The 23,050-nt window shown below is 35.8% G+C and overlaps 1 protein-coding gene across 5 annotated transcripts in view; it reads left to right on the top strand.

Moving 5' to 3' along the window:
• The first annotated feature begins 431 nt into the window (after positions 1 to 431).
• LOC113060495 (dystrobrevin beta-like) overlaps positions 432 to 23,050 on the top strand; it is a 33,793-nt gene continuing 11,174 nt past the window's right edge. For 2 of the 5 annotated variants that reach the window (XM_026229441.1, XM_026229439.1), the window contains exons 1-10: positions 434 to 842; positions 3,049 to 3,101; positions 3,423 to 3,490; positions 4,246 to 4,326; positions 4,505 to 4,718; positions 5,747 to 5,832; positions 7,145 to 7,299; positions 7,422 to 7,527; positions 7,651 to 7,817; positions 9,064 to 9,188. In XM_026229441.1, the coding sequence (XP_026085226.1) occupies positions 3,424 to 3,490; positions 4,246 to 4,326; positions 4,505 to 4,718; positions 5,747 to 5,832; positions 7,145 to 7,299; positions 7,422 to 7,527; positions 7,651 to 7,817; positions 9,064 to 9,188 (1,001 nt within the window). In that variant the 5' untranslated portion in view covers positions 434 to 842; positions 3,049 to 3,101; position 3,423. Of the gene's footprint in view, positions 843 to 3,048; positions 3,102 to 3,422; positions 3,491 to 4,245; positions 4,327 to 4,504; positions 4,719 to 5,746; positions 5,833 to 7,144; positions 7,300 to 7,421; positions 7,528 to 7,650; positions 7,818 to 9,063; positions 9,189 to 18,290; positions 18,366 to 23,050 lie in introns of all 5 variants that reach the window. The other 3 variants (XM_026229443.1, XM_026229440.1, XM_026229442.1) reach the window with 3 other exon arrangements.

Genomic DNA, 23,050 nt, shown 5'->3' with positions numbered 1-23,050 from the left:
GTTCTGCTCTCTTTCTAGAATGTGGAACAAAGTGCAATTTAAAATAATTTATTTACCCAACTAAGGAATTTCTAATATAAAATGTAATACAGTATTTATTTTTTACAATGTAATCTGGTTAAATTTGGACCGAGATATTTTATTTTATTTTATTAGGAAATTATTTGATTTGTTTAGCCTTTATGATTTGGTTCTGGTTTGGTTGGTATGTAATTTTTTAGCTTTTTTTTTTTATCTGTTTCTTGCATTTGCAAAGATATTAGTCATAAGTAGACTATATCTCATATGGACTTGTGATTTTATGGTAGCCTGTGATGATCTATTAATTTAGAAATGTAAAATAAAAAATAAACATCTTTATGTGTCTTTGACGTATACATAAGCGTACAAAATGAAAATATACTCAGCATATTTGAGCAAGCATATTGCACTGCATTAGCTACATAAAACTTAACAGTCGGCTAAAGGCTTAGTATGAATCGTGTACATGAAGAGCAATAGTGCAGCTCAGTGATGGGAAGGCAGGGGTGCTCTGCTGTCCTCTGCTGTCGGCTGGTGCTCAGAGAAGCGCTCGTGCTGCAGTTCCTACAAGACCCAATCAAACGGAACGCTAACCACGGCACAAATATGAAGATAGGGGAGCGCAGCGCTAGCGAGTTGCTGATTATTGGGTCAATATTTATCAGTCTATATTAAAAAATATATAAATATATATATAATTGAAACGCAAGAGCGCTATGATGAAGATGATTATGCTATGCCAGGAATCGAGCGCGAGACCGTTGATCGCTCTCATCAGATGCTGATGATGGTCGCGCGACCTGCGTGATTTCCTCCCGCTGGTAAGACCGTCCGCTAATGATGCTTTCGCATTCAGATGAACATACAAACACAAACGTGTCCTCAGAATATCATCTCACGGATCCAACTGATCATATAGCACCTTATTTATTTAACACATCAGGTGTATATGAGTTAAATACAGATAAAATGGCCGTATACATAAAGCTTAGACGTTGTCATGTAAACGCATCGGGGGTGTAGTATTAGTATTGTATACACGGGAGTGTTTGTACAGTGTGTATTTCCGTTGGTTGGTGAAAAATCCTCACGTTGAGTCACGTCAAAGCGCGAGTCATTATAGAGGAGAGGTGTGTTACTTTTGTTTTAGTGGGCCAAGTCTTCACTTAGTAGTAGCCTTTGCAACATGCGATAAGATTAGCAAAACAAACGGAACGACTTGAAGCCAGAAGTCATAGCGTCAACGGTCTTTAACGGTCAGGAATGACATAATGCTTTAGTGGCTTTCGTTCGTCAACGAATCGGTTCATTTGAGTGAATCTTTTAAGTGAACGAATCTTTTTCATCTCCATGCACTGACTCGTGTTTTTTGCCTTCCTGTCATTACAGTCCAAAAGTATTTGAGTGCTTCCAGTGAAGAACAGTTCTTTAATTAAACAAAAACATCAGTTTATCTGAACAAGCTGTTAGCTAAACTCGGAATAACACTGTAAAACCTGCAATTGTTACCTGATTCAACCCATTACATATAGTTTTGTTTGCATAAATTAATGTTTTAATTCAGTGATGTGAAATAATATTTTTTACTTGAATAAAACCAGTTAATTTAGATGTGCAACAGGTGGGTTTTATAAGTAAAACTCACTGCTCATTTTCTCCATTGGGAAATTGATTTTTAACAACTTGCAAATCTTTGTGAGCTCCAGCATTGTTAATCAATGGCATATGCATTTGTTTAAGCCATCTGTTCACTTTATTTTAGCTAATTTTTTAAATAAATGTCTGACAGCAGAATTCATGGTGAAAAAACTACATTACCCAAGATACGGAAATTCCCCCAATTGGAGAATCAAATTGCACCAAAGGGTCTCTGCAGGGACCGCACTCTCCCATGAAACACTGGGAATTATTTAATCATGACAGTTTCACCGTGCTTTTAAAATACTTCAATATTTGAATATCTATGCATGCAATAAGCTCAAAATATATTGTTTCTATATATAATAAGATATCTATAGACTGATTGTTAAGTGAATGATTTAAAGGAGTAGCTAGCTCACGCAAAAATGAAAATTGGCTGAAAATATACCCACCCAAAGGCAATGCATAAATGTAGATGAGCTTATTTCTTTATTAGAACAGATTTTGAGAAATGTAGCATTACATCACATGCTCACCAATGGATCCTGTGCTATGAATGTGTGAGAGTTTAAACAGCTGATGAAAACTTCACAATACTCCACAAGTAATCCACACAAAGTTGTCTCACCTGAATCAGGAGAGAAATACGCACAGCTCAAGTAATGTTTTCAAGTGCAAACAGTAAATAAATAGGTCAGTGGATGTTGTTATGAGAGGACAACGGGGGATGGACTTTGTCACTTATTATGGATTGTGTGATGGTTTAACATCAATATGCCTTCATTATAGATTTGTTTCTTACAAACACATTCCTTTTCTCTTCACAAGACATTAGCTGACGGAGCCGAGTCATATGGATTACTTTTGGATTATTGTCAAGGTTTTATCAGCTGTTTGCATACGGATGGTATGAATCAAAAGTTATTGGGATTGATAAAATCTCTTCTACTAATGGAAGTAGCAAGTAAATATGAGTTGACAGCTGTTGTTATGTTTTATGTTGATGATAAGAATTTAAATAACTAATAACTATAAAATCCACATTCTATAATATTCAGTATTATGCATATATTTTTATAGTCATTACATTCAGAGTTTTCTTTCATTGCTTCCCTGTGACTCCTCAGCAGCTGGTTTTTCATCTCTCTCTTGTTCTCGTCTTGTCACTATTAAGTGGCTCCTTAGTGGCTCTTGTTTCATTAGCTTACAGGATGCGGTCTGTGCAGACACTATTGTCATACATAATCAGCACTAGCACAGAGCAAGAGAACTCAAATGCCCTTTTGTGAATGGGGGATTTATTCCAGGGTTTATTTTTGTATGTGTGTGTGGTGGATTGGATTGGATTCCCCAGATGTCAACATCAAAATGTTTTTCCTTATGTAGGAGCTTCCTGGTTCCTTTGCATCACCTTATCTGAGTCCCAGCCAACCTGACAGGTGAGTCTTAAGGAGTTTGCTGTGGACTGACGATATGCACCACGAGTTTGCAAACGATCGTAGAAGAGAGTTCTAAAAGTCTAGTGATTAAGAGAATGTGGAATATGCACAGAGATAGATTAGCTGTATTGCAATTGTTGTTGTTTTTTTTAGCTGTATTGCTGTTGCAATTTCTATATCAATGTCTTCACAAATTATTTAAAAATATTTGCAAACATTAAAATTCAATTAATTGACTTTTGCTTATATTGTGAGTTGTGTCTTCGTAATGAGGCTGTGGTTAAGTTGTGGTATTAAATGGACCTTTTTTGTGTTGTGTAGAATGATTGAGGAAGGAAGTAAAAGCAGCAAATCCATGGTGGAGAAGAGACAGCTCTTCATGGAGATGAGTGAGTTGCTTTCAGTGTTAACAACATTTTCTGCACAATGCACCACACACATACACAGAGGTCTTGTCGAATTCTATTCGCCCTCCACTGCCACAGGGCAATAGACTGGCACAAACTAGTCTATGGTCTATGGTTGGAAGGCAAAAATGATTTTGAGAAAACAGTGGAACCAGGTTAATGGTCTCAGTAAAACTGAAGTATAAAATGTCACATTTGCTTCGTTATTCAGTGTATTTTTGTGGTTGTCATAGACTACACATTTTTGAAGGGATAGTTCACCCAAAATTTCTTATCCTCATGACGAGAAATTCCAAACCTGTATGACATTTGTCTTTTGTAGGACACAAAAGGTGGAAAAATGATATGGGCCACTTTTATGAAAGTTTGAAGATGATGTTTTCAGGTTCTCTGTGAAATTTTTGCGGGGGCGAAATCCAACCATTAAGAAAAACCAAAGGTTTCCCCACGTTTCGAGCCATATGGATCTTCATCAGACAAACTTTGAGATATAGACAAATAGTTGACCACCCCCTCACTGATGTTTTTTTTACCCATCAGATGTGCACCTTTTTTTTTTTTTTCACAAATAAATTCAAGAATTGTTTTGAAGTCAGATAGTGATACCCATAACTGAAATTGGATGCCAAATGATTCCCACCCCAAGTAAATAATGACAAAATGTGAATTTTGGTGCAAACTACTGGTGTGAGGGCTGACGTGAAAGTAACAAAACCGATGCATGTGATTTTCCCCAGGGGCACAAAACTTTGATGTTATTCGTCTCTCAACGTATAGGACGGCATGTAAGCTACGATTTGTTCAGAAACGATGCAACCGTAAGTCCTCTTTCCTTTTATTTATTTAAAAATACCATTCAGTTTGTACAGTATTTTGGTATTTGTACAAAGTCACTTTGGTTGTATATCATGTTTTTTGTCCTTGTATTGGAAAAATGACAAAACATGTCCATTCTGTATTTGTAATGATCTCACTGGTGTACTCTTCCTGACGTAGTTCATCTAGTGGACGTGTGGAACATGATCGAATCTTTCCGTGACAATGGGCTAAGCACATTAGACCACAACGCAGAGATTAATGTGTCACGCCTGGAGACCATTTTGTCCTCCATCTTCTACCAGCTCAACAAGCGGCTGCCCACCACCCACCAGATAAACGTGGAGCAGTCCATCGGCCTGCTGCTAAACTTCATCGTGGCCACTTATGACAGGTGTGTTGTTAGTGAGGGAGATTTGCTTTTCTCTCAGGGGGTCTCTTGAGGCAGTATGTCCCTGCAAACCTGATGGACTGTGAGTCATATGCATCGTGCCAAGAGTGAGTGTTTGGAAGGAATAGGCTCTGTTCCAAAACATAGTGAGCTGCCAAAGGAGGCAGCCTTCTAAGACATCGTAATTACACTCCCAAAGTGAAGGCTGTTTCAAAAGATGGGCATCTGAAATATGTTGCTTACTTAGATACTGTCATGATACTTCATGCTGGTGTGTCAAGTGACTACTATGTGAGCCACACTATTAAAAATAGACAGTGGACCTGTTTTCATGCAAGATTTCACCAACATTTCGCTAATGAGCATTGTGACGAACTCATTGAAAATGAAAAAAGAAAAAGAACATACAAAAATAAGTGTCAATCATTAATATACCTACAGTTGATTCAGTAGCAAGCAGTGATTAAAAAAATAGCCTAAAATTATCAAAATGAACAATTTTCTCCCAAAATTTCAGCAATTGGTGAGTCCCCTTTTGAACAAATTTATTCACTAAAATGAATAGACTTTCCATAACTAAAAATGAGCTAGAGGACATTTTAGCATCCTGTGCAACAATTTGACAAAAAGGGAGATTAAGCTTTTTGAAATGCTTCACTTCTGCCTCTTGGAAAATGTAGCTAACAACTGGAAAAAAAAAAAAAACAATATACTGTAAACAAAAACAGCTGAGCTTCAGTAACTCTACAGAAAAGCATAGTTCAGTTTGTAGCATTGTTAGGCTACTTTCCAGCACTGAGTTTACTAAAACTGCCCTAAAAAAGAGAAAAAGAGAAAATACTAATAATGAGTTTGACTGTGGGCTTTCTAACATGATCAATAGTCAAACATGTTCTGTTTACACACGTATTTCCAAAAGATTGGCTATAAGAGTATGAAATTTGCTGGAGACAGTAAATGTAATTGAAAGAATCTTAAGGCTTAGGATTGCTATAATAAAACGACTTCTGATAATATGTTGTTTGTTTCAGTGAAGGCCATGGGAAACTCACAGTGTTTGCTATGAAGGCAATGCTAGCTACGATGTGTGGTGGTAAAATACTGGACAAATTACGTTGTGAGTATCATGCCTGTTATACAGCTATTAAGCAGTGATTTTATAAAGATTTGTAGCGTGGAGCCAATCACAGACAGATCTGTTGATTCTTGAACAGATCTGTGATTGCACACTTTCTAGACTAATTATAATCTGTTCAGAATTATATATATACCCTGTACAAGCAGCAAAGTTTCGGGAGTGAAATATAAATCCCTCATCCCTCACATAAATGTAAGATTCATTTTTAAATGGAAGAAAAATAGAATTCTCAGTAAGCAATCTAAATGCACACAAACAGATTAATAGAAAAATATTTGAATTTTATTATATATATATATATATTTTTTTACAAATGTAATGACTAGCAAATCTTGCTGTTCTCTCACTGTACATTGCTATTCTTGTTGTGGTAAAGTTAATATTTTTGTAGCACTGCTATGATAGAGACGCAGTACCATCATGACATTAACAGATGTCAAACAAAACATTGCTCATAGATGTTTTATACACATACACACACACACTGTATATATATATATATATATATATACACACCAATTATATATATATATATATATATAAAAAATATAATCCAGCCGAGTAACCCCCCCCCCCCCAACCCACTGTGTGATTTTTCACTCCATGTTGAGCTCAGAAGTTGGGAGGCCATTTTTTATTTAATTTTATTTAATTTTTGTTAAATTATCACCATTATTCAAATTTTAAAGACTGTAAGCTCATACAATGTTTTTATTATAAATATAATTTATTTTAAATTATAAATACAAAAAGGCCTTTAATGCCGAAAAATGTAACTGAGAGTTTGGCTCCCCCTTCTGTACATAATGTGTACTGAATTTAAAATTACAGTCCAATTAAAAATCTTGTCTGAAGACTCCTTGAAATTATTAAAAGACATCTCAGTACTACTACTAATAATAAAGATGTATTTTCATATTTATTTTCTTTCAGCTGTATAGACAGATCTGGTCAGAATGTTGTGTTATGTTTGATGAAATTACACAAATCAAAAGTCAGTTCATCACAATGGATTTTACCCAGATATGTTTTTCAATTTTTTTTTTACTTGTATACAGTATTTAAGTGATGAATATTTGTAATTTCCTGTAATGCTCCACAACAATACGCATCATTTTATCATTATTAATCTGATCATCGATAATGTGTTGATAATTATTAGATATCCTCATGCATTATAACTAAAATTTAATATAAAATATAAAAAAATAATAAAAAATAAGGATTCATTCTTAAATATCTATCCATGACTCGACATACAGTAACCCAAAATCACTTATATCCCTTTCAGATATATTTTCCCAGATATCAGATTCGAATGGGGTGATGGTCTTTGCCAAATTTGACCAGTTCCTGAGGGATGTGTTGAAGCTCCCCACGGCGGTGTTCGAGGGGCCGTCGTTTGGCTACACCGAGCACTCTGTGAGAACATGCTTCACTCAGCAGGTGAGCACACTAATCTGCTTCAGAGAGCAGCGAGAGTCCCTTAAAAACATTCGGGATCTCATTCAACCCGTCTCAGTGTCTTTGAGGCTTTCACTGAGAGCGTCTTATCTGTGCTTTGCCAGAAGAAGATCTTGCTGAATACGTTTTTGGATGTGTTGATGGCAGATCCACCCCCGCAGTATCTCGTATGGCTACCTCTCATGCACCGACTCGCTAATGTAGAGAATGGTACGTGAAGCAACGGGATGGTTCCCAACGCCCACTGCATCTGGACACCTCTCTCAGTTAAATATGGCTCAGTTAAAACTAGGTTTGCGGCCGCCTGAAAGCCTTTGTGCTTGTCTCCCACAGTCTTCCATCCAGTGGAGTGCTCGTATTGCCGGAGCGAGAGCATGATGGGTTTCCGCTACCGCTGCCAGCAGTGCCACGGCTACCAGCTTTGTCAGAGCTGCTTCTGGCGGGGTCATGCCAGCGGCCCCCACAGCAACCAGCACCAGATGAAGGAGCACTCCTCATGGGTATGAGCATTAGTTCACCAAAACATGGAAATCCAGCCTTCATACACTCACTCTCGTGTCATTTCAAACCTGTATTCTTTTCTTTCTCGCAAGAAACACAAAAGGAGACGTCATGTTGAATATCCAAGCTGTCCTTTAGCTTATAATGAAAGTGGATGGTGATTTAAAATGCTCTAAAATGACAAAGAAAAAAGAAAAAGGTACATCAATATGTTCTATTCAGTGTGTTCAATGGCTTTGTCAGAGGAACAGACCAAGCTGAGATCATTAATCATTAATCACAACAGATCTCAGGCTAAGGCTAAGGTTCGACATAGTTCTGCATTAAAAGAGAAATTATTTTCCAAAACCAAAACGTCTGGACACACTTTTCTATAATAGTACCAGGTAGAAATATAGAATTTAGAAATATAGTAATGAGGTCTATATGAAATATTATTACAATATAAATAACTGTTATATTATGAAATGTATTCCTGTTGAAGAAAAGCAGAATTTTCAGCATCATTACTCCAGTCTGCAGTGCCACGTGATCCTTCAGAAATTATTCTAATAAACTGATTTGCTGCTCAAGACACATTTAATATTATCAGTGTTGAACTGTGCCTAAAATTTGAGTGAAAACTGGAATACCTTTTTTTTTCAGGATCCTTTGATGAATATAAAGTTCAAAATAACAGTATTTATTTGAAATCAAGTTTTTTTTGTGACATTATGAAATGTCTTTACTGTCACTTAATAGTTTGATTGATCCTTGCTGTATAAAAGTAATTGATTCTCAAAACTTTTGGACAGTGGTGCACATTATTTATAGCAAAAATAGTTTGGCCTTGGCTGAGGGGTGGATGGACAGCTAGTATATTGTTTCCTGTTATTCTTCTGCCATTCTTCTCTAATTCATGTTTTTCAGTGAGTGAGATATATTGATTACATGTTTAATACTCAAGCGTTGTTGCAAAGCTCTGCCTCACAAATCCAATTATAAGAGTTTCCCCCTCATTCTTACCACCTCGATATTAGTTTTCTAACCACAGAGCAAGGATTTTTTGCTTTCATCAACTTTAAACAAAATATATCACATATACTTAAATTATGTAAAATGTTCTAACTTTACATGGGAAGTAAGTCTGCGGCTTTTTATGTTCTGTACAGACCAAATATGCATTAATTTTCCCTTTTTGCATCAATCAATTGCATATATTTTATCTGTAACTTTTCAGTATTTTTTTTTTCACTCACTTTACAGAAGTCTCCAGCGAAGAAGCTCAGTCATGCCATCAGTAAGTCTCTGGGCTGCATGCCGATGGGCGAGCCGCCTCACCCTGTGTTTCCAGAGGCGGCAGAAAGACCTCAGGACCTCGCACACACCACGTGAGTTCTCTAGAGGCCTTATCCAATCCCACTGCTTTCTGCTGTCTCAGCTCTGTTCAACATATACATCTCAAAACATTCATTCACTGCATTGCTGAATAACTTTACGAACTATAAAACAGAACTCAAAGTAGATCCAGGTTTTATGGCTTTTAAGTGTTATTTTAAATTTAAATAACAGTGAGGTTATAATCGTAATCACGTCCTCTTGTCTGAAATTCCACAGGATTTGTTTCTTGTTTCTATAGCGAGAGTGAATATTGATCTGCAGACCTGGCATGGGAAAGAAATGTAATTAGAAAATGCCAAGAAAAAAGATATTGTGTGTAAAAAAATATATGGGTACAGTTTTCTGGTTTACTGAATTATAAATATCGGGGAGCTAAATCAATCTTGCCAGACCTTCGCTTAAAGGAACAGGCCCTGGTCTATAAGTACTTTCATTAACTGACACATGAACTTGGGGATTGATGAAGACCATAAAACTGCTGAACATGTGTGCCCTCCACTGGAGGAAAGTGGAGCAGATTTACTGTGTGCAGTTATTTTTCTGATCAAGTTACCAGTGATATTTGATTATGAGTCATATCAAGTATTAATAGCTTGGATAACAATCAGATGATTTTATAATATCATGCTTATACAGTTGGCACTGTTGGTGAGAGAAAATGAGCACTACTGTCGTTTCAATATGAATGTGAGACTGTAGCCTGTGATCATTTATTTAGTCATAGTTGTTGTCTTCTGATGAAAACATAGGTTTAATTTAGTCAATATTTTGTTATATTTATACATTTGAATCTAGTTTGTCGTGGCATATCATTTTGATCCATGAAAATGTGCAACAGTAAAAAAAAAAAAAAACTGTACATTTATATTAATTTATTATTATAGAAATACATTAAAAAAATTATTTAGCAAGAATGCGCTGAATTGATTTCAAAAGTGAGAGTAAAGACTTTTATAATTTTACAGATTTATGTTTTAAATAAATGTTGTACTTCTTTCTTTTCATCAAAGAATCCTGGACAAAAGTTTCATGGTTTACACAAAAACATTAAGCAGCACAATTGTTTTCAACATGAATGAGAAATATTTCTTGAACATCAAACCGGCGTATTGGAATGATTTCTGAAGTATCACGTGATACTAAAGACTGGAGCAATGCCCGCTGAAAATTCAGCTTTGCCACCACAGGAATAGATCACATTTTAAAATATATATTAGCATAGAAAACTTTTTATTTTACATGCTGCAATTCATCATTTAATAATTTTCATTCTGTGCATTGATGATCAGCATTAAAATCTGACCTCGAGGAACACATCACAACAGTCACAACAAAGTGCATGGTGCTGTTTATAAAGTGAAAATACGTGATATATAAAAAAATCCGATTTACTGGTCCTTAGATGCCATGCAGGCAGACGGTCTCCTGTGGGGACTGAAATAATAGCTGAAGTGCACAGTCATGCTCCAGTGGCATTTCTGAGCTGGCAGAGAATAGCTGCACTAAAACTGATGGAGTTTTCAATTTAATGGAGTACGCTGATAGTACCTCAGGCACATCCCCTTGAGGATCCCGCTCTGTATCTTTATATAGATATACAAGCTTTTTAAACCTAACGTTTCTCTCAGATATTGACCATGACCCTTTCTGTCTGAAGAGAAGTATGGTGGATGACTGACAACAAGACAACTGAACAGAATTTGGACTTTTTCTTAATTTTTGAGTCCCCTTAATGAATACCTCAATGTTTTACTTTCTTAATACACATAACTGGTCTGTTTCTGTATCTGTACCTCTTACTTTTTAACTTTTCCCCCGAAGCCACCAATCACCGTTCTTAGTATAAAATGCGTATTTTTACAATCAATTCCTGATGGATAAAATTCAGTACAGTATGCAATTTTGTCCTGTTGCACTCATTTTGCCACATTACAAAAATAAATGTGTTGTGAATGACCCAACATGTGGTCTATAGAGTCAACTGTAAACATTAAAATTGCATTAATTCATTTCTCCTTAATAAACAAAGATCTTGTACTTTATACTGACACCTAGTGGCTTGGATGTAGAATCACACAAGTTGTATTTGCTTACTGAGGAAAACTAGTCTAGATTGTATTTTCCTTTTTTTTTATTTAGCATTAATATTTTTATTGACAATGCCCTAAAGGGAATTAATTAAGCAAACCAGCTTTGCAGAGAAGATTTTAGGCTGTTCAGCACAGAAAAACTCTCTCTATATGTGTTTATAAATCTGTCCCCTATAAGGAACAGTCACACTTACACAAGACTTACTCAGCATGGACTATTCAAGTCCATTTGTTTTCAAAGGTGCATCCTGTTACAAACAAAATGTGAGATTCTTTGAGATATATTTAAGATCAAATATGTATTTAAATATAGTGAAAGTGACGTGACATTCAGCCAAGTATGGTGACCCATACTCAGAACAGTGCTCTGCATTTAACCCATCCAAAGTGCACACACAGCAGTGCACACACACACACACACACACACACACCGTGAACACACACCTGGAGCAGTGGGCAGCCATTTATGGCAGTGGGAGCAGTTGGGGGTTCAGTGCCTTGATCAAGTGCACCTCAGTCGTGGTATTGCCGGTACGAGACTCGAACCCACGGCCCTAGGGTTAGGAATCAAACTCTCTAATCACTAGGCCTGGACTTCCCAAATATTTAACTCTTAATGCAATTTTGTGTAGAAATTGATGGTGAAATAATAGATCTTATGAAGGAGTGTGTAAATTATACTCTCTTATTACCACCTAGAATAGATTCAGACTTAATGTGACCGAAGGGCCAGCTCGTGTTCAGCTGCCAGCGTCGTCTATTTTTAGTTCACAAATTCAGATTGCTAAGCAATTAAAACTGCTCTTTAAATATCCCTTTGTACCACTCGAATAGCATCAGCTTCAAATAGTCTTTGTGTGAAAGAAATTTATTTTCAACAAAACGCTTGCTATTTATCGATAAAGAGAGATTTTCATAATGCTTCCTTTAATTTGCCACACAACAATTAGATATATGAAAGGGCCGAATTATACTAGATCTATATCAGACCTTGATTACAGTCCAAATCACATTTTAACAAATGTAAAGACATGAAATTGCATTAACAAACCATTTAGCTTCTGTAATGTGACATATTTCAGAATCAATCAGGATTTAAATGAGAATAATTATGCAAGAGACAAGGAAGATCATTTAAATAAAAGACTACAAAGACATACATTTTTCTCCTTTAATGTGCACCGATAAATAATGTACAATAAGAGCATTAATATGTATTAAAAGAGGTTAATTCTGAGATTAAACATGCACTCTGAACTGATTCCTCCTCTTCTGTCACACATTGTCCTCTCCGCTTATCTAAATGTAGTTTGAGGTGTCTGTGGGCCACTTCATCTCTTTAGTGCTAAATCAATCTTAAGCCTCCAGCGTGTGGTGTTTACTATGACTGGGAAATGAAACAATGCCCCTTTTATGGACTCTAACAGATATTACGGTCTGTTTCATTGAGCGTCTCCCACAGCTCAGACAGAGATTTATGCATTCTTATATTGAGTATTGAAGAAAGTGGTTCTGCTGTGATAAATCTCATCAGTGTTGTAATATTATATTATTAGTTGTACTTGCTAATACATTTTTAGAGAAAATCTACTTATGCATACAATTCACTGCACGTTCTAAGCTGAAATGTACAGTAGAGGCAGTAAAACTCCAACATCTTGTATTCCTTGTCTATACAAATTACGAATAAAGGGGGCAGATTATCAATTAAAGACAAGCGATTCCTTGCAAAATACTATGTTGTCTCCCAAACACTTTTACCAGAGTGCATGATTTGTAAACTAAATAAATTTGATGTATGCATCACAAAACCAGCTCCATATTTATGACGCAGTAAATGTGCTCGGTAGCGCACCTGGTACAGCACTGCACCTGCTATACAGAGTCACGAGTCGCTAAAAAAAGAGCTCAAAGACTTAAAGCAAGATAAATAGGGATGGTTTCTGCAACAAATGCATTTTTAACTCATGCTTGCTTTTGTTAACACTATCGGTTATGTTTAGGGTAGAGGCGGTATGTTATTTTCAAAGACATTTAGCAAGCATTAGCCTTTTAGCACCAGATTCACATTCATCTGTTTCAGATAAAGCCGAACAGGCTTTTAGCACCACTAACTGAACTGGATTTCACCTTGAAGGGGTCACAAAATGTGCAAGAAGCAAAGTGATATCATTTCGCAGAGAGGTCGCCACAATCACATATTTCAAATGAGCCTGGGTTGAACATTACTATTTGTCACACTTTATGTATTTATTTATTCCTGATTCCTAATCCTGAATCGTATCTCATCAGCCTGGTCGATTTTGCTTGTTTATTTATAATCTCATGATTTCTGTTATTTGATACTGGATTGATGTGATACATGACATCAGTTACATCGGTTTTGGTTAGAAACTGGAAATAATACAAATCAGGATCCTCGTTATTAGAGCTCTGACCCGTCATGATCATCTCTTCCTCTTTGGGTAGCTGGCTGTCTGCGTAACAATTGGTCAGCATAGTGTTCCTGTTGGCTTTGACCTCAAGGTGACATCCATCAACATGATCCTCCACATCCCACTGTCACAAGCTGCAGGGCGCCTCCTTCTGATTGGTCATGAGAGAGTCAGAGACAAGGAAAATCATGTCCGCTCGGTCCTGGGAATCACTCTGTGTGTTGTTGTTTTAAGTGAGATGAATTTCTATGATGAGCGGCAAGGATGTTGTTTTTCTGAAAGCTGATGGCATGTCTTTCAGATCTTCTCCTGTTTGACAGATGGAGTTCTTTAGCACATGCTGAACCATAGGCAGGGACAGATGTCTGCGAGTAATTTGCAGTGGATATGAATGAAACAAAATGGGACAAAGCATATCGTTTCTTGAACCGCTGACAGAATGTTTGTGAGTTGTTTGTATGTTAAATAGGTCAATGACTAACCCACAAAAGATCTATTAATTCATTCAGAAATACAATTCATGATTACACCTCTTCTATAATGAAAATGTTCCTAATTTCTGGATTAAAATGTATTTAGATATTTTTGGGGCCATGAAAAAAAACTTACAAAAAATAATTGCTGGAAACAATGTCCATTCAGAAATTTCTAGTTAATTTCACAAACAATTACAAAGAAATGGCATGTAACAAATTAAACTAAACCTGAAAAAAAAAAAAAGTTGAAAAACCCAAAAAGTATTTTCTTGTAAAACATACTCCAATAATCTTGTCAGAAGTTTGATACAACTGTCCTGATATCACAATTAAGAGAAAATAATTATTCAAAAAATTAGTGTGGAATAGTCTTGATTTATTCTTTATTTTAATGAATAATATGTGAAAAAAAAATTTATTTACTTAATAATTTGTATAATGTTAATATGTGGAAATACTCAAACATGAATTTATATTATTATTGAATTATGAATTCATGATATTTATTTGTAAATTGTATTTCTTAAAAAAAAAAAAAAAAAAAAAAATATATATATATATATATATATATGATTTATTGATATCACTGAACCAAATGCAATTGTTCCTGTCTCAAATATGGTTGAAAAAAATCCTCTTTCTTTTACTTAATCAGTATGAATTAATATAATGTAGCTGAAATAGACAGTGATTGTCATGATGTAGTGATGGTCATATAACACTGATGTTTGACTGCAGATGTGCAGCATGGGCCCAGAACCATAACTTTCAGTGGAGACGGGATATTAGATGCTCTATATTTCTCCAGCTCGGTGCTCTGTGAAAGTACTCAGTTCACTGTAATTAACCAGAGGAGAAGAGCGCCTGTGAACGGCCCCTTGATGTAATTCATTTGACCTCATAAAAAAGATGAGAGTGTGATTTTTGCCTTCCTCGGGCAGAACATCAGGATGAATAAATCTACATTTGTAGCACGTCTAAGACTTGTCAGCTCTGGCTTTGAATCTAGAGGAGCTTGCTAATCAAAGTTTAGGAGACGGTTTCATCCGTGTTTGATCTGCTTGACGAATTTGAGTGGTTGGAGATTAGCTAAGAGGTACATAGCATTTGAGGATCCGGTGACTGGGAGTGATGGGGTGGCACCTGTTAGCAGTGGGTTATTTTTTTATGTTTGTACTGCATCATATGCACTTTGATTGGAGAGATACATCTAATTAAAAAGGCCTCAGTATTTCCCATACTATCCCATCTTATCCCATAAATCTAGCATTACAGTTTTATTATCATATTATCATATTACAGGATTACAGTATACAACCCTCTTTAGTGACTGTGCCTATGAAGGATGGGTCAGGGTTGACTAGTTGTGATATACAATGTGAAATTTTGAAGTGGAAAGACTGAAATAATATTTTCTTGCAAAACATACTCCAATAATCTTTGTTGTATTTCGAAAAACTTAAAAAAAAAACATATATATATATATTTTTTACAGTGAACATAAAGTTTTACATTTTCATGCCTAAAGAACTATTTATATTTTGAGTTGTATTATGAAATTTGTATTTTTATTAAATAAATGGTCTTTTATTTAGATTTTCATTAGATTTTAACATTTCACTAAAATCAAGACACATGAATATACACCATTAAAATATTATTGTAAATTATTAGTTGAATTATTCACTTTAAAGTTCACATTGTATCTTTTTTTTACTCTGTATTCATATTAGATATATACATTATTTTTAGTTCATTAAACAAACTTGAAATAGGTTAATTCTTTGTGAACGAACCCTACTCGGCTCTGACGACTCTAAATTCATCTCTACAAACAGCAAACCTCCTCAACAAAAATTTCAAGACAATTTCTACCAGCCTTTTGTCACAGATGAAACCCATTATATTTAGTAAATATTATGGCAGATTGTCCAGTAAATGCACTATGTTCTATTCACTCACAATGGCTTTCTGCAATATTGTATCCATACTGCTTCCATTCACACATCAGCGCCAAAATATCATTTGCCGGAAATGACCTTTAAACAGTTGGCATCTGTCCATTTTAGTGACATTTCTTTCCACAATGTAGATAATGGCTTTTTTTTTTTTTTGACAGGTTTACAACTAAACAGCTTGGAGTAGCTGCATCAGCTCTTTCAAAACTTTGTGATTAAGGCTTGGTAAATGTATGGAAACGGCTGTATGAAACATGTCTTATATATCTAAATCAGCTCTAATTATGCAAAGCTAGTTCATTCAGACTGCCATCCGGTCAATTTTGAAAACATGTAGATTTGCACTAAGTATTAGACTATTGTTTCTGTGTAGGCTGCATTGTGTATAGTAATTGTGTTGTGAATGAAGCTCTGTTGGAAAAGGGGATTGTTTGCTCTGGATTATTGTGACTAATGTGGGCGGCTGGAAACAGATTGGAGAAATGTAAATGTTCTTAGGGAAGAATATTGCATCTATTTCTGAGTGGCTGAAAGTACTGTGCATGCATCTAAACTGAGGAGCCGGGAGGCTGGAAGAGAGAGAGAGCGAGAGAGGGAAGAGGAGAGAGTAAGAGTGTGTCTGGATCGTCACCGTGTCATGTGACTGTCAGGTTTCCTTGGAGACAGCAGCAGTGTTGTGCATTGAGATGCTCCTTCAGCTGAGCACAGAGCAGGACGGGCAGCTGGACAGAGCGGTCACCGCTTACGTCTCACCTCTTGACAGACGGCCACTCTTTGCCTTGCGGGAGGTGTGTGAGTAATTGCATAGAACAGAAGGGCTTTATTAATATAAAATGAGTCTTGTGTGGTTCCAACGTGCAGTTATAGTAAAGGTCTAGCATGTTGTTGGGGATTTTCTTGCCATGTGTTGGATCGCTTTGCTCGAAGCTGGTTACTATTTGCTTTTAAGTCTCAGACGGATGCCACAGCTCGGCTGCTTGGATTGCAATATAACGATGTTTCACGAGTCGTGTGACATGATGCTAACAGCCTCAGGGAACATTAACATTAGGACGTCCCAGTAATGCAAATGCGCCGAACCTGAACTAAGACACAACAGTATTTGGATTTTCCTTTCGTTTGAAGAGATTGTGTTGCAGCAGACAAACGCCTCTGATATATGTGCAGGATACACAGAGAAAAACGTATTATTATAACATGATGATTTTCAGATTAAAAATCTGAAAAAAGTACTAGTTAAGATAGTTTTTTTTTAATGTGCTGAACTCTAAATTTCAGATTACTATTCATTAATCATAAATAACAAAAAAAATGATGGAAATGTATTAAACAGGATAATAAGAAAAAAAAAATGAAAAATACACGTGAACTATAGACCAAAGGAAAATGTTCACTCACAAATTTCACAATTAATTATAAAGAAACTGCAAGTAACACATTGAATTAAAGATAATATTCTGAATAAGAAAGAATGAAATATTATTTTCTTGTAAAATGTACTCCAAAAAATACATAAATGACAATGTAATATAAGGAAGGGAAGTTTTTAAGATGTGGATTTCATATGATGTGATTTGTATAGAAATGTGTGATCTTTAGAACTAAAGCAAGCATGAAGGATGACCCCTAAACTTAACCCTCAGTGGGTCACAAGCAGATCGTATGGTAAGGTGCAAATGAGATTTTGTGGATTAATAGGAATAACCCACCAGATTGCCAAAACCAAAAATAATGACTAGACTAAAAAAAAAGCGGTTTATTTTAAAATGTTTGAATTACTCTTATGTAATGAAGCGAGACGTTCTGTCATATGTGTCCATCAGGACTGGCGGGTATTGAGTTCAGATGGATCCCGTGGCACTGTTTACTTTCTGCAATGTCACCCCCTCCTATTTCTCCCAACCAGCTTTAATTAGAATTCCTCCAAACCCTTTTGTCGTCTTGTTAACTTAATTAAGTTTGGGCAAATAGCATTAAATTAAAATGTGTGTTTCTGGAAGGCAGTTATGATGAGGAAGTTTACTGTGCGCATCACTTCTTAGAGCGGTTTGATGTCTTTTGTGCACTTGGAAAGCTTAGCGCGTCATCCGTAGGTTTGTGTCTAGGCTTGACTTAAACTCTGTGATTTTGCAGTCAGCTGAGGCCAGTGGCCAACGACATGAACGATACGGTTCTCATTTCCTCCGGGACGCCCACGCCTTCAAAGAGGTAAGCGCTCCACACAGGCTTCTGTCTCCGTGCTGACTGTGTGTGTGTTTTTAAGCTCCTCCACTTAAGCCTGTTATGTAAAATGGCTTGTTTTGAAATGATGTTGCGTACGGATGAGTAGAAGATTGTTGCATTTTTCTCTGGGCGGAATATTTTCCATGTTTATTGCATCGCTGAAGAATTAGGTTGAATGTTTGCCTTTCAAAGGCAGATGACTAAAAGCATTGAATCGAGAAATTGTCCTGCTGTCTCCGAACCCTCTGCATGTCCCGGGCCGGGCTGCAGCCCAAGGTGATCCGGAAGATAAACTCGGATGGAACGAAAGCCTTATCTTGTAAATAGAGAGCTGGTCCGGTTGGCTTTTTCTGTTTTGTGCTGTTAACACTTGTCCAGGTTCCCAGGACAAATACCTTTGCTTGTAGTCAGTTTACTTTTGTCTTTCAGGGATTGTGAAGTTTAAGGGTTAGATCAGGCCCAAATGAAATTCCTAAGTCATTATATTTCTTCCTCATGTCATTCCAAACCCTTCAAGGCTTCTTCAGAAAACAAAAAGAGATTTTAGGCAGAATGTTCCTGCTGCTCTTTTCTGTAGAATGAAAGTGAATGAGGACAGATCATGTTTGAAAAATGACAAAGAAATGTGTGAACCCCCCCCCCCCCATAAAAGTAGTCGTTTGATTTAGAAATTTTGCATCTTCTGGTGTTAGAAAATAACTTTATGTGAAGAACCAAAAAAAAAGTACAATTTAAGATGCTATCCACTGAAAATCATAGTTGAAAATAAAATGAAAATTGTCTGTCATCTTTCACTCACTGTCATATTATTGCAAAACTGTATGACATTCTTCTGTAGAAAAGAAGAAATTATGAAAAAAATTATCGTTTTATATTATTTATATCATGATGGTACTTTATGCCAGTTTCTAAAGAAAATAACGGTTAGATGAATATGATCATGCTGTCACTCCAGCAATATTTCATAACGTGGCATTTATAAGAGATGGTTTTGATGCAGTGTGTGAATTGCACAAAAACAAAAAAGGGATTGACTTCAAAGTTTGAGCCGAAGCATTTTTCTTGCACAGTCAAAATTGTCTCTAGCATTGTAAGCCTGCCTCCCTTCAACAATCTTAAAGCTGCAGTAGGTAACTTATGCAAAAATATATTTTTTTACATATTTGTTAAACCTGTCATTATGTCCTGACAGTAGAATATGAGAAAGATAATCTGTGAAAAAAATCAAGCTCCTCTGGCTCCTCCCAGTGGTCCTATTGCCATTTGCAGAAACTCTATCGCTCCCGGTAAGAAACAACCAATCAGAGCTGCGGTCCGTAACTTTGTTTGTGTTCAAAATGTAGAAAAATGTATATAATAAGCGAGTACACCATGAATCCATTTTCCAAACTGTGTTTTTAGCTTTAAAGTATTTTTATGATTTACATTTACACATTTCCTGACCCGAGTTACATGCATTATATTTGATCAGTTCATGCCTGCCCTTCGAATCAAACACATGACCTTGGCATTACTAGAGCAATAAGCTACAGAAATGAAAATTCATTTTTTTCTAAAAGATACTTGCACCAAAGTGTCTCATGGTTTATTTCGCAACATTTCGTATTTTATTATACTGGGGAGCTCTTGTGCAAACTTTTCCATCAGCTGAAAATCGACATGTGTCATGATGGCTAATCATTTCAATGAACCAGATGTGGCATGTTTAGCACAGAGAGAGGTTGGTTTGCATGCATTCTGCTCTAAATATAGCCCAGCGTCTAAGGCAGGACTAGTGGACTGGTAAACACTTCACCCTACATGAAGTCCCTCTCCGTAATGAACAGAGTCAGTCTAAAAGGAGCTGACTTTACTTGATTCTTTAACCTCAGGCGTTCGGAGATGCCATGCATTTAAATGAGGTCTGTGGTGGAGGGAGATTGTAGATGTTAGTTTCATCTCCGCTTCCATCAATAACGCGCCACTGGCTATGAAATCAAAGACACAGACTGTCAGACTCTCTACTCGAACCTTTCACCCAACATCACAGTCTCCCGTTACAGCACATTGTTTGTGTGAGTATGATGTCAAGTGCGGGTGATGCCTGCGGCGCCAAAAATGTATGCAGGATTATAAAGCACTTAATTCTTGTCTCGAACTCTTGTTTCCTGGAGTCTGCCAGAATGGAGATGTTAGGGGACACAAGAAGTGCTCCTTAGCATTCTTATGTAATTACGCTGGGTTCAACCTGCCGCACTTGATTACGTTTGTTAGAGTCGTGATGATTTTCAGTAGTCAATACCAATACTGGTGAACCTACACAGATTACTAAAAGCATTCAGTTAAGAAATTGGCTGCTGTCTGTGAACCCTTGGTGCATCTCATACTGGGTTACAGCCCAGGGTGATCCGGTGAACTGCATTGTTTTACCACCTTATTCGCTAAATTATGCAAATCGGGTAAAGCTGCAAGTGCATCAACAAAATCTGTAATGAATGCAATTCCCGATCTTTCAGGCTGGTTATAAATTCTTCGTTATATGGAGGATGCAGCAGACCACTGTGATCTGGCAAAGAACACTTTACTGGGACTCAAGCACTATTTCTGTCCATTTAGCAACAGCTTCAATAAGATTGTGGGTGATTAGTGATTAAGATACAATTTAATACCAACACAAGTATATTTTCACAATTCTAGTTATCTATTTTCTTCCACATATTTAAAAAGTTAGATATGAATAAAAATACTAACGGGTTATGTATTACTTTAAATGATTAATTAAAAGCTCGAAAAGTTTAGTATGTGTTAGATGTTTTAAAATGTTTTTTAAATAATTATCTTATACTCACCAAGGCTGCATTTGTTTGAACAAAAATACAGTAAAAACAGTAATATTGTGGAATATTATCAGAGCCTAAAATAACTGTTTTCTATTTGAATATATTTTATAATTCTATATTTTTATAATATTATATTTTATATAATATATTTTTTTTTTTGTGATGGAAAATTCTACAGTGTCACATGATCCTTCAGAAAACATTCCAATACGCTGTTTTCCTTTTTATTATTATCAATGTTGTACACAGTTGTGCTACTTAATATTTTTGTGGAAACCTTGATAAAATTTCTACAGGATTTTTTCATGTATAGAAAGTTGAACAGCATTTATTTGAAACAGAAATTCATTATAAATGTCGGTACTGTCACTTTAAAATAATTTGACGTGTCCCTGCTGAATAAAAGTGCTGAAAAAGGTTGGTTTTTGAACCTTTTTTTTATTTGAAATATATTATCTTAGTACTAAAGTGCCAGAACGATTGACATTGCTGATGTCTGCCATGTTGTAAACTGTGATTATTTTGTTCGGACAGTAATACTGTGCATAACAGCTTGATGAAGATGACTTTCCAAAATGACATTGCCCATGCAGTTTATAAAACAGACAGCTTTATGTACACTTGCACACAGTTACAAAATCATCACATTGTTCCATTTCAGTAGTGACACTTGGTACAAACCTGGGACGTGATCCGGGTGAGGCGCAAGTGGCGCACAGCCACGTCTATAAACCTTATGGCCAATCCTCATGGCCTAATTAAAGAGGATATACAACAATCCTTGATTTCTCTTACTTCCAGAATCAATAACAAGATTCTGTGCTGAACTTTTTGAGCCTTGAACCTTCATAAAACTCATTTTGGGTGTAACTGCATGGCCTTGTAGGAAGCTCAGAGCTGTAGGCGGGACAGTGAGCGTGAGCGAGTCTCTCTGCTGACGGTGCACCTCTCCAGCACACGTTCATTTACTGGGTCGAGCCTTCAAGGACATCCCCACGTGTAGAATTTATCGTCTGCTGGGTCATGGCCAGTCCTGCTGCCAGAACAGAAATATCATTTTCCATTTGCTCTGAATGAGTTTTTAATTTGAAGTTAAGTGAGTATTGACCACCTGTCACTGGATATGAAATCATAGACTCCTCCTCTATCATAGTCTAGCTCTCCGTGTCCTTTATCCACTTTTGCCTTCAAAGGGTTCAGAGTACTTTTTATTTTTCATTTTATATATATACTAAAAAATTCCCCCTCAGGTCCATTTAGAATGTAAAATGCTGTTGATTTTTATGACTTTTTTATTATTGTGACAAACTAAAAATGACATGAAGTAGATATTTATCATATATTTAGTTAATATTTATCATGAATAGCAGATGTTCACACTGTAACTTCTACTGTATATATTGTAGTCATTTGTAATGTTTCAAATGCAATTTTAGTAATTTAATATTTTTTGTAATAACAATGATCATCATCATTGTTATTATTATCATATTATTAATTAAGAATAATTGTAATTTTAGTAATTTGATATTTGGAATACAATTTACACGTTCAGAATAACTTTTTAATAATTACATATTACTGTAATGTTACATGTGTTATGTTGTTGTGATAATACATAATAATAATAATAAAAAATGTTGTACATTTTAATATTTTAAAATACAGATGTAATATAATTTAGTATTTTTTGTAATGTTACATGTAATTTATGTTTCAAATGCAATTTTAATAATTGAATATTGCTGTAATGTAACACTAATAATAAACGATAATCATGATCATCACCATTATTATTATTATTATTAATGTTAAAACATTTTTTATAATAATGACTAATAATATTTATTA

Source organism: Carassius auratus, chromosome 42 (genome assembly GCF_003368295.1).
Source record: "Carassius auratus strain Wakin chromosome 42, ASM336829v1, whole genome shotgun sequence".
NCBI lineage: Eukaryota > Metazoa > Chordata > Actinopteri > Cypriniformes > Cyprinidae > Carassius > Carassius auratus.
The sequence above is the reverse complement of the archived record's forward strand: the minus strand, read 5'-3'. Positions and strand labels throughout refer to the sequence as shown.